Source organism: Gopherus evgoodei, chromosome 3 (genome assembly GCF_007399415.2).
Source record: "Gopherus evgoodei ecotype Sinaloan lineage chromosome 3, rGopEvg1_v1.p, whole genome shotgun sequence".
Taxonomy (NCBI): Eukaryota; Metazoa; Chordata; order Testudines; family Testudinidae; genus Gopherus; species Gopherus evgoodei.
The window spans coordinates 26719634-26732489 of record NC_044324.1 but is presented as its reverse complement, the minus strand read 5'-3'; the positions used below and the strand labels follow the sequence as shown (position 1 = coordinate 26732489).

The 12856-nt window shown below is 40.8% G+C and overlaps 1 protein-coding gene across 2 annotated transcripts in view; it reads right to left on the bottom strand.

The window, feature by feature from the left end:
• ATAD2B (ATPase family AAA domain containing 2B) overlaps positions 1–12113 on the bottom strand; it is a 170462-nt gene extending 158349 nt beyond the window's left edge. For both annotated transcript variants that reach the window (XM_030555339.1, XM_030555340.1), the window contains exon 1: positions 11824–12113. In XM_030555339.1, coding sequence (XP_030411199.1) covers positions 11824–11970 — 147 coding nt within the window. In that variant the 5' untranslated portion in view covers positions 11971–12113. The remainder of the gene's footprint in view (positions 1–11823) is intronic.
• Between the last annotated feature and the right edge of the window lie 743 nt (positions 12114–12856).

Sequence of the window (12856 nt, the reverse complement as noted above, 5' to 3'; positions counted from 1 at the left end):
ATGAAGTCGTCAATTCCGACAAGCCTTGACAATTCCAACCAAGCTAAGAAGTAACACAGTTCACTCAGGAGATCAGAAGCACAATAGTAAAGCAACAATATAATCTAATCTCATGATTTTTACTAAGTGGGCACTCTCAATTCAATCTAGTTTTGGAATAAGAGTTCTGATACATTTAGGCCACTTCTACAACTTGAGAATTTCAGAAGAAGGTTCCCATTTGTGCAACTATTGATTCAGCGGCACTGAAATTTGTATCAGTTGATGCCCTGATATAAAAAAAGTTTCCATCATGGTAAAACCAGCTCTCTCAATCATCTATTTTATTGAATAATATGTCACACCATTCCCATGTCTTTAACCTGTGGCCACATCCAACTAGGGTGACCAGACAGCAAATGTGAAAAATGAGGACAGGGGGTAGGGGTAACAGGAGCCTATATAAGAAAAAGACCCAAAAGTCAGGACTGTCCCTATAAAATTGGGACATCTGGTCACCCTACAAGCAACACAATTATTATATTGTTCATATCATTTCAGCAAAACTTGATACAATAGTTTTCCACCTATTATTTTACTCCCTTCATCATCTATAATCTTGTCTCCCTCTTCTACTATTCACTAACATATTCAATTTCAAGATTTTTAAATTAATTTCTTAACTATGTAGTTTTAAAGGTGTCCAAATTATTTCAATTACTATTCTCTTCTCTCTCATTTTACAAATACCAAATTAACCTCCTGAAATGTAACTGTATTAAACAACTAAATGTTATCAGGAAATCTGCTTTACCGATGATACTCAAAAGTATCTCTACTTCTGCCTTTATCTCCTTGAAATGAGATTTATGATTTGTAGACATTAACATTGCTCATAAGAGCAATGTTTTGACTAACCTTAGAAAATCTGGGGTCAGTAACTACTGCTTACTTGTATATTCTGAACAGCAGTGCAAACATGTCTCAGGGTATTGATGAAGTGGGTTACTAAAGGTTTTTATTATTTAAGATGGATGTAACAAGTAGGGAAGAAAACAAAGAGGTGACCAAATAAAGAATTTATCTTGTTTCTACCATACCAAGCAGGCCTGTTGTAATGCCCTATTTAGAATACTACTAGTTTTTTCTTGAGGGAAGAAGGATATTCTAATAAATACTATACAATGTGGGCTCACTTTATAAGCATTTTTATTCCTCAGACATAAAAAGATACATACACTTTTTCCAAAAGAAAGTCTAGGTCTAGATCACATTGGCACTGTGCACTTTGTTTTATCTGAACTGCACTTCAACCACAAAGGTGTAGTTTAAAGCTGTATAATTCTGTACACAACTGCACAACTATATCTAGCCTAACTAATTAGGGCTGATACTCTTTTGTATCTGTCCTTGTACATCAATACACTTTAACAACCTATTTGTTTTTTCTGCACCTAGCCTATTAAACCATAGCAGCCAAACAAATACACAAATACTCAGTTGATGAAGAGTTGACTAGGAGTGCAGATTTGGGTGGGGGGGGTAAAACTATAACAAAAGTTCTGAAGTCCATTGTCCTGCCTTCTGGGAGATTAAAAACTTGCGGAGTTTTTCACCATGTTCATACATGCCCTCCACCCCATCACCAATTTGAGGTGGAAATCTGGATCTTCAATTTTACATGCTAGGAGAGATGGAAAGAATTCAAGATTACTGTCTAACATCTACATTTCAGCCTATTCTTCCTGGTCTGGATTCAACCTATAACCTTTATAGGGAAGCATTAATAGCCTGCTGGAATGGGCACTGGAATGGGACTCAGGAGACCTGGATTCAATTTCTCACTTTGAAACTGATCTGCTGGGTGATCTTGGGCAAGTCACTTTCCTCCCTATACCTCAGTTTCCCCATATGTGAAAAAATGGGGATAAGGATACTGACCTCCTTTGTACAGCACTTTCAGATCTACCAGTGAAAGTGAGGTAAGTGATAAGTATTATTAACTATAATCAATAATATTATATTTGGGATCAGTCATTTTGACTGAGTCATGGAAAGGTTCCATAGCTTCCTTGAACTGTTTTTTTGGTTTTGGTTTTGTAAAGTTCTAGATCTTTGTTGTTAATTAGATCAAGTTAGATTTCCCAGTAATCCTCCAGTAATTTGTCAAATTCCTTCAAAACTTCTTTCAATTGCTTTTGTAAATTTAGTGCTTTCTTTTACAGTCTTTTGCAAAATTCTTTGACTTAAGTTCTTCATGCTCAGTGCAAATTTAATCATATTTTATGGTAGTTGGAAGAAAATAGAGCAACACGGTCTTACTAAAAATTCCATCAAGTGTCACTGGAGCACTAAAGCATAAAGCCTGCTTTTTCCATTCAATCAACCGACCATGAAGGCTGATCATGGATGCCAAAGTATCTTCTACCTTCTGCAATGTCCTTAAGGACTGTGTTATGGGTTGCTTCTTTCTCAGGAACGTTTGGATAAAAATGCTGAACCACTTACAGGTCAGAAGATTATGATGTTTGCACCTGAGCTCTCCTCTTTTTCATTTTAATTTGGTTGTCTGAGGAAAACCACAAAGAACTCTCCTTGTCATAAGTTTCCCTGAATATTTGGATGGCACATTTAGCTACTAGGACATAATATTCTACAGGTTTCTCTTCTCACACATACTCAATAGCATTATGCAGAAATACATTTTCCCCGTATGTATACATGCAATCATTACTTGGTAATTACTTTATATTCATCCATCTATGCTGCATCAGTGTCAATGACTCTTTTAATTTTCCTCTGTTTCTTTATTTAAAGCATCTAGAAGCAAGTTTAAATTTGTCTGGAGAAGTATATTTGTGATGAGTGCTTTAATCATTTATTTAAATTGCTCACTTTGTGCTAGGTTGAAAGGTGAAATTTATTGCATAAAAAAGATTGCGACTTTCTTACCAAAAGCCTTTACTTTCAACTGTTTGTATTCCATAATCACAGACAGATTGTTGGGGTTTTTGGATGCCAAAGAACAGAAAACATTCCTGATGCTGAACAGCTGCTGACCAGCCTTGGAACTGACTTCATAATGATTGATGCTACGTTTCAATAGTGACTCTGGCATCAGAAATACCTCACTTGCAGAATCATCAAAACTTCTTGTCTTTTGCTCCTCTGCTTCAATAACCAATCTTTAAGGTAGTGGCACATTTGATAAATCTGAAGAAGCCTATTTTCTGAACTTTTAAAAGAAGCATGAATCCCTTTCCACTCACTACTTCATTCTTGACAATGTTTGCATTTTACATCAGAAGAATCATCTTCATTAGCATATTCAATTTCTTATTTCCTACAACTTCCTTCAACTTCAGGCATGTCAAGCCATACAGATGTTTACTAATCACTAAAAACTAACTCTCATGCTTTTCAAGTATTGATGAGCAGTTTTGAATTTACTAATTAGAACAAGAAACAACCACCTAGTGCAGTGGTGCTCCATTTTTTTGCATATTGGTACCCAATTTTCTATACAGGGTCCACCCCATTTACCAGTATGAAAGGGACAGAGTATTTGCAATTACCGGATACCTGTTCACAACCGCCACATTAAGAGCTCCTGATTTAGTTAAATTAACACCACAAAAATTGAAGAATACAGGAAGTTAACATAGCCAGTTTTATATTGAACTATCAGGCATCCTTCCCACCTTACAGAAATTTTTAGATTCTATTATCAAAGCATTTGAAATATATATTTAGTTCATGTAAATATTCAATGACAAGTTCAAAAACCAAAAGAAAAAATATTCAAAATCTACCATACACCAGCTTGGTTTTTTCCTTAGCATTGTTTTCCTTCCCTACGGTCCAAACTCCAAGGCTACGCATAGCAGATTAGAACTACATTTAGAAACTACTGTATTAATTTAAACTTAAAAAGGAGGGGAATAATATACATAATTTGTACAAGTTATTTCGGATTTATGACGTAAGGCGCTACAGAAATATCATACAAGGTAGATAGCCAAATTTCTTCCTCTCTACTGCTACTGAAACAGCAATGTGTTTGTTGTATGTATTTTCAGCTCGGACAAGAAAGCCTAAAGTGTATGGCTAGGCACTCCTTTTAGCACTCCTATAAATCTAATTAAATAAATAAGCAGAATGATTTGGGTGAAGATCACTGAGCAGGAGGATCGGAAAAATGCTGGGACCTCAAACATCCATAGCAGTTGGACAGTGACCGGTAGGGTTGTGGGAATTGAGAAAGGAGATTTGGTAGAGGCAGCAGGAACACTCACTGAGGAGCAAAAAATGTTCCAAAAGGTAATGAGGAAGTAAGTTAATGTAACAAGACCAGGCTCAGAGACCAGGAAAGTGAGTCAAAGGAAAAGGGAGAGCAAAACAAAAAGCCAGCAGACAGGGAGAAAATAGCAGAGAAAAAAGGATGGAGAAATATACCTGGAAAGATACATAAGCTCATGGTCCTCCCTCTCCCTGCACTAGAAGTGGTGTGAGGGCTTTTACTGCCCAAACTGGGAGTGCTATATTAGTAATAAAATATATAAACACACTGAAATGACCAGGTCATAGCTACAACCTGAGTAGCAGAAGACTAAAGGTCATCCACGCCTAGGTACTGGATACTTGGTGTGAAAAGAGCTTTATAAAGATTTATACAGTAATAAATTCAATTACTGGGCTGAACATCAACAGTTTATCAGTATATAGAAGTTTAGGGCAGAAATTACAGAACAATATACTACATCCAACTGAAAGTACAGGGGAAATTGGGTGATCAGAACATAATTACCTGAGTTAATTACCTTGCAGAACCCCAAGCTAAACACAATTCTAGCAAAAAATGCCATGGGATCTTTAATGAAAAGTGTCTCTGACCTGTTTTAAGACTCATCTGAAAGATGGCAGCTCCATAAGCAGCCTCCATTAATGCTACACTGGGATACTGGTTTAGTACTCAGAAGAAAGAGAGCAGCCTACTATATCACCAACACCATTTCCCGAATGCCCTTTGGAGGTCTTATTCACATATTATGTTTTATCCTGCTTCACTTCCGAGTTCCAAGGAGTTCAAAATCCAGAATAGTATTATTGCAGAATATGACCAGCAGTGTCAAGCAAAATATGTAATTATTTTTCTATACGAAAATTTAGCCATTAGTATGTGACCCAATTTCCAGATTATCACAGGCAAAATGATTTGGTAGACTGCTTTTGAAAAACTATCCCCACATGTTCATTTGGGCACATTAAGTGATATAATGTCAAACAAGCTTTACGCATACTAGAATATTGGCAGGAAGTTGACCACTTGGAACAATTGTTCCATTTCCCACTATGCACAGATGTGTGAACAACACAGTACTAAGGAACAAACTACATGATTTATTCCTGAATTTCTCATGCCAGGTCTCAAAAGTAAGGAACATCACTAAAACAAGGGGCGCCGGGTGGGGGGGGGACGACTAGCTTTCAAAGATGGATTTCCTCAAGAATCTGCCTTTAACCAACATCTTTTTCATAACTTCATAAGAATTGTGCAAGTTTTATCTGAAATACTCCCATTAGCATTACTGAAAACAGTAAAACTAATACTCAACTCAGTGATTTGAAAATACAGGAGCATCTTTAGGACGGATATTTTTCTTTAAATAACTTTTAAACACAAGTGCAAAGCAGTGTCATTTTCTTTTTCCTACATGACTCAAGATCAGTGAATTTTCCAGCATTTTTATTTCAAATACATAGAATAGCCATTAAGAGTGTTAGGCACTGTCATATAGGTAATCATCAAAAGGAAATTCCAAACCAACAAGTCCTTAGAACTTGTAAAAATGGAAGTTTAAGTGTAAAAGGAAAGACAATAATACTCATTAATCTGCATCAAGCGTTTTTCAAAACAAAAACAAACATGTTACGTCTTTTGCTATTCTGTTTGAAAGGAAAAAATACTTCTTTAATTTTTACACGTTTTAAAACTAATATTTTTTAAATAAAAATAAAAGTCAAAAACATGTCAAAAATATTTTAATATGTTTCAGTTGTTGACCATTAAAGAGTAATTGGTATTTTTAAGAACTAAAGAGTAGCCATGACTATATACCCTGAAGAAGAATCTGTAAAGTTATACTATCACACCTTTAATGTGGAAAAAATTATTTCAATTAATTTTTATATATTTAGAAATTTAAATCAAGATATATATATTTATTGTTACTATGAATCATAAAAATGCTGTATAGTGCTTATGTTCCATGTAACTACAGTGCTTTATGTCAATCCCCAGTTCTGTTTGTGCTCCTATTAGCAATTAAGTACAATGGAGAGCTCTATGTTCCTACTGAACTGAACTGAACATGTTGGCAGTCCTACTTTTAGCAAGGAACTTGTATTACAGTAATCAGAGTGCCCTCAAGTAGCTCTTAAAGTACTTTTAATGCTTCCTTGCCTAATTAAATTAGGTTAATCTTATCTAGATTTCTAAAATGTCTGACCAATACAGTGGCATGATTAAAAAAACTACAATAATAGTAGCTGAGAAATAAATACATGCCTTTTAGTTTTTTGCAACTGCATTAAAGAATCACCTCTCAATATTGTGGAGTAAGGTAAACTTAATTTCAATGGCTAATTACACCCAATCATTGCAATTACAATTCTTATATCAGTATCTAAAAGACATAGAAAAATTAGTTTCGTAAATTAACAATAGAAACTCTTGCATGTATTTTAGGGTAAAAAAAGTTTACTTAAGTTTTTTACAGTTTGAGTGAGGTTCAGAATTAAAGTTTATAAAACCTACTTTCATAATTTTATAATTTTGAATAGCTTGATAAATTTTGTTCCTGTCAGAATGTTTAAATATCAAGCCATAAAACACTTGCAAGTGACATTTTAATAGTAAAATGGGTAATTTCTTACATCTTACATAAAAGGCAACCAAACCTCCCATTACACTTACAATATTACAAATTAAGCATGAAAACAATACACCTCGCTTTCTCCTCTTCACATTTTAAAGTACTAAATACTGCCATACCATTACAGAGAATAAAAATCTGATTCCTTGATCTATTTAGCAAGTTGATTTTCTTAATCTTAGTATGTGGCCAATACATAGCACATGTATTACATCTGAGTCTTTGAATCTACCAAGCAAATCACCTGAAACATGTTACTCAACAACATACTAACATTTAATACATTAGACATTTAAATCTCATATATTCCTTTCCCCTAAGTTTGGGTCTTTTCAAGTGTAGCCTCATAAATGTGTGCTTATAACCTAAAATATCTTAGAAAATGCCAAGAAAAACCATGGGGCGGGCGGGAATGGAAGAGTGACAAAACCGATGGGTGCAGTTTGTAGACCCGCATCTACTGTATCAGGTATGGCCAACATTCTTAGAGGATACTGTCATACTGTTGGCTCAATTTTAATCAATGGTATGGAACACAAAAATAATCTTACCAATTCTCCCTGACTGGTATTTGCAAACATATTCAAGAAACAGCATTCCACAGGGATCCCAAGTCAACACTCTTGTGGAAGTAAACTCAGGCTCACAAAGGTATAGACAATATTTTTGATTTATAGAGCGCCTGGAGTCTGCTGAAACCTTTAACTTCCCATTCACCAGACCTCCAGCAGAGCTGGGGTTCTCAGATCACAAATCTATGGTAGGTTTTAAAGAGAGACATCATTACAACCAACTTGAGAAGTAAATGAAACAATTGCCTCCAAACACACATACATGACATACTAATCCATTCATTTCCCCCCAACACTGCAGCTACAACACTGTCTCATAATAGTAATTTTATAAATCATGGCTTGGTGTGGGTTTTTTTTTTTTTTAATTTCAGCTATTTTTTTCTACATAAATATTGATATCTAACCACCTTATTGATTTTGGCACATTTTAATCACAGAAAATTGTTAGATATTTTTAACATTTCATGGAGATCTGAGAGCTTACAAACATAAGAATAACTACACTAGGTCAAGACCAACGTTACATCTAGCCTAGTATCCTATCTTCCTACAGTGGCCTGTGCCAGATGCTTCAAAGTGAATGAACAGAACAGAGCAATTATCATGTGATCCACCCCAACATACAGTCCCACCATCTGCCAGTCAGAGGCTTCAGGGACACCCAGAGCATGGGGTGGCTGGCATCTCTAATCATCTTGGCTAATAGCCATTGACGGACCTATCATCCATGAACATGCCTAATTCTTTTTGGAATCTACTTTCGGCCCTCACAACAAGCCTTGGCAACAAGTTCCACAGGCTGACTGTGTATTTAGATGAAGTAGCACTTTCTTTTGTTTGTTTTAAACCTGCTGACTACTAATTTCATTGGGTGACCCCTGGTTCTTGTGCTATGAGAGGGGGTAAAAAAACACTTCCTTATTCACTTTCTCCACACCATTTGTGATCTTATAGATCTGTCATATCTCTCCCACTTTGTTATCTCTTTTCCAAGCTGAATAGTCCCAGTTTTTTTACTCTCCCCTAATACAGAAGCGTTCCATATACCTATTCATGTTTGTTGCACTTCTCTGTACCTTTTCCAGATCACATCATTATCAATTTCTTAGACCTTATATTAACAACAGCTTCCCATACTTAAAGCTACAGTGTAAAATGCATACTGAAAATGAAAATATGAATGCACTAAAATTATGAAAAGGAAGAAGAGAAAAAGCTTCTAACAAGTTCTGATAGCTTTTGGCTACTATTTTTCTAAAGAAAAAAAGACTAACAACAGTGAATACTTTGGAGTGTGCCTAAGATTAATGTAAGAGTGCTCCAATGTATTCCAAAACAAATCCATTAGGTCATGCAAAGATACACACTTGCCTTTAGAAACACTTCATTTGTAAAAGTATCTTGGTATGGATATAGTGATTTTCAGGACAATTTCACTTTCCCCTTTCCCTCACTCCATAACAAGGAAATAATTTGTCTGTGCATTTTTAAATCAATGGAAAGGAACACTCTCGATCCCTGGAAAAATCATGGAGCAGGTCCTCAAGGAATCCATTTTGAAGCACTGGGAGAAGAAGGTGATCGGGAATGGTCAATATGGATTCACCAAGGGCAAGTCATGCCTGACCAACCTGATTGCCTTCTATGATGAGATAACTTGCTCTGTGGATATGGGGAAAGCGGTGGACATGATATATCTTGACTTGAATCAAAAGCTTTGCTAAGTTTCCCACAGTATTCTTGCCAGCAAGTTACAAAAGTATGGACTGGATGACTGGACTATAAGGTGGACAGAAAACTGACTAAATCGTCGGGCTCAACGGATAGTGGTCAACGGCTCAATGTCTAGTTGGCAGCCAGTATCAAGCGGAGTGCCGCAGGTGTCTGTCCTGGGGCCAGTTTTGTTCAACATCTTCATTAATGATCTAGATGATGTGATGGATTGCACTCTTGGCAAGTTCACAGATAACACTGAGCTGGGGGAATAAGGTCCAGAGTGATCTAGACAAATTGGGGGATTGGGCTAAAAGAAATCTGATGAGGTTCAAAAAGGACAAGTGCAGAGTCCTGCACTTAGGACGGAAGAATCCCTTGCACTGCTACAGGCTGGGGACCGATTGGCTAAGCGGCAGTTCTGCAGATGAGGACCTGGGGATTATAGTGGATGAGAAGCTGAATATGAGTCAATAGTATGCCCTTGTTGCCAAGAAGGCTAACAGCATATTGGGCTGCATTAGTAGCCAGCAGATCACGGAAAGTGATTATTCCCCTCTATTTGGCTCTGGTGAGGCCACATCTGGAGTACTGCATCCAGTTTGGGGCCCTCCATTACAGAAAGGATGTGGAAAATTGGAGAGAGTCCAGCAGAGGGCAACAAAAATTATTAGATGTCTGGGGTACACAACTTACAAGGAGAGGCTGAACAAACTTGGCTTATTTAGTCTGCAGAAGAGGGGGGGGGGAGGATTTGATAGCAGCCTTCAACTACCTGAAAAGGGATTCCAAAGAGGATGGAGCTAGGCTCTTCCCAGTGGTGGCAAATGACTGAACAAACAGCAATGGTGTCAAGTTGCAGTGCGGGAGGTCTAGGCTGGATATTACAAAAACCTATTTCACTAGGAGGGTGGTGAGGCACTGGAATGGGTTATCTAGGGAGGTGGTGGAATCTCCATCCTCAGAGGTTTTTAAGGCTTGACAAAGCCCTGGCTGGGATGATTTAGTAGGGATTGGTCCTGCTTTGAGCAGGGAGTTGGACTAGATGACCTCCCGAGGTCTCTCCCAACAATAATCTACTATGATTCTATGATCTTAGTGCTTAGCAGCAGTACACTCCTCTACACAGCAAGCCAGAGAGGGTTAAGTCAAACTTTGGTTCACGGGGTATACGAGGCTCATGGGACTGGCATACTGGAATGTGTGTTAGAAGCTTTACTAGCCATAGCACAGAAAAATAGCAGAGAGCAGAAACTGAAAGAAAAATCAGACAGAGAAAAAAAGAAGGAAATTAAGAAGAAACAGGAGAGGACTGAAAAAGCACACACAGTTTACAGCTGACACCTAGTCAACAGTGTTCTTTAGTGTTTGTAAACAAAGGGAAGGGGAGAGGGTTTTTAACAATTCTGGCTGCTACTGCTTTTTTCTACTTGTCTCCATGTCTTCCTCCTCAGCAGTGAATGGAATGTGGTCCCTTGGTGCATGACTGTCAAACATTTTGATCCTCAGCTGTGTCATTCCTGTATTCATTCAGCCCTAAATCTTTCTAGACACACTGAGTGCAGGGGCAACCTACTGTGTATCATGTTAAGACTATGGGTTTCAAATCAGAGCACAAGAACCACCAGCAGAAAAGTAGTAATGCAATCAATTTTCTTCCAATCACACAAGGAGCCCCCTCTAATAAAGGAGGAGCATACATTTGTTGTCAGCAAATCTTTCCAGAAAGGGTGGAGAAGACAAGCCTCCTGAAATCGGCAGTAGATATAGATTATAATCTACAAAATGTTAGTTTCATACATTAGGCTGTTGGATTCAGCTGTGATTAGACCATACAATCAAAGCTCTGATTATAAATCATGCTGGGAAAACAGCTAATTAAGCAAATAGGCAAAAATTATTATTTTCCCTTGCTTTTCAAGGGAGGGATTAAAATACGGAGGGAGACATGCCCAAAGCAGGGCTGTCAAGGCTGATGCGGACAGCTGTCATAGGTGAGTTGAGGCCACTATTTTGTATGCTACTGGAGCCGCAGCTCCCAACTTTTGTTTCTTGTTGTCCCTCCCGTGCAGTCCCAGGCGCAGCCAGAGAGGGAGCTTTGCTCCGCTCCTACCTCCCCGATCCCCTGCCGGGCACAGCAGCAGCCTGTCTGTTCCCCTCTCGCACACAGATGTAGCCAGCCGGCGGCACGAGAACTTTTGTCCCCTCTGCTCCCAAGTCTTCCACCACCCCACGGCTACAACCCCTGTCCCCCAAAGCTCCCGCCACACAAACCCGCCCTCCAGCCCCCTTCTTCACCCCGGAGCCGCCGTCCCTCTCCCCAGCTCAGCTGAGCACACCCGAAAGTAACCCAGCCCGGCAGCCCAGCTGCACCCCTCGTCCCCCGGCAAATCCCAGCTCCCCTCGTCCGTACCGCCCCAGCCCCGCACTGCCGAGTGTGGACGGATCCCCTTCCCCCTGCCGCCCCTCTGCCGGCTCCCAAGTCACTCCCCAACCCCGGCAGAGACAGCCCCGCCGGTGCTCCCCTCCCCGTCTGCCCAGCTCTGCCTCTGCCCCGCCGGCCCCGACAGAGGCAGCAGCGGTGCCCTCCCAGCCCTTCTCCGGGCCGCCGCTTCCCTCACCCGGGCCGCCGCCGCCTCCTCTAGCCCGGCCTTGGTGCCTCTCTTGGAGGAGCGGGTCCGGGACGAGATGAAATGGCTGCCGGCTCCGGCCGCGGCGGCCGCCGCTTTGCCCAGGGGGCGCAGGGAGCTCTTCCTGGTGTTCACCATGGCCCCGGCGAAGGCGGACACGGGGAGCCGCCGCCGCGGAGGGAGGGCTGCGGGGCGCCGCCTCCTCCCGGGGAGCGGGGCGGCCGGGCAGACAGACACACCGAGCGCGCCGAGTTCGCCGCCGTCTTCTCGGCTCAGTCACACACTAACTGGCCGCCATTACTCTCCCTCTCCCTTTCTCCGCTCGGTCACCGCCAAGCCGCGGCTGCCGCTTGGGGGCGCTGCGCAAGCCCGGCGGCCCCTGCTGGCTACTCTCTAGCCCGGCGCCGCGCGCTCTATGGGTCCTGCTCTGCGTGCGGGGAGGGGGAGGAGTGTCTGGCTCAGAGTCAGCCCTGCTGCCCCGGGCTCCCCTGAGGGCGGGGCTGTGCGTGCCTGCCGCCCAAGGATGGGGGAGGGGCGGTCTAGCTGCCTGCATACCCCGGGGAGGGAGGGTGTCTGGTTGCAGCTACTGCCTGTTCTTCAGGGGTGTGCGGAACAGGCTGAGCGAGGCTCCCCGAGACGCACGCTGCACACACGCTCTGAGGCTGTGTGAACAGCAGGGGGAATCCAGGGTAATAAAGCCTAGGTCTTATCAAAGTGGTTTACAAAGAGGGTCAGTAGCACCATCCCCATTTTGCCAGTGGGGAAACTGAGGTACATGGATGTATACCCTTAGTCCCCTGAATCCCACTCCAGTGCCCTAGTCACTAGATTATCATACTGCCTCTCCCCATCCAGCTGTTTCATTATTTGTATTGCAGTGGCACCTAAAAACCCAAACTTAGATTAGGACCCTGACTGCTCTCCGTGTTGTTCATACACGTAAGTGAGCCCTTGCCTCAAAGTAAGACCTTACGGTCTAAATACAGACAGACAAAGGGAGTCTCCTCCTTATTTTATAGATGAG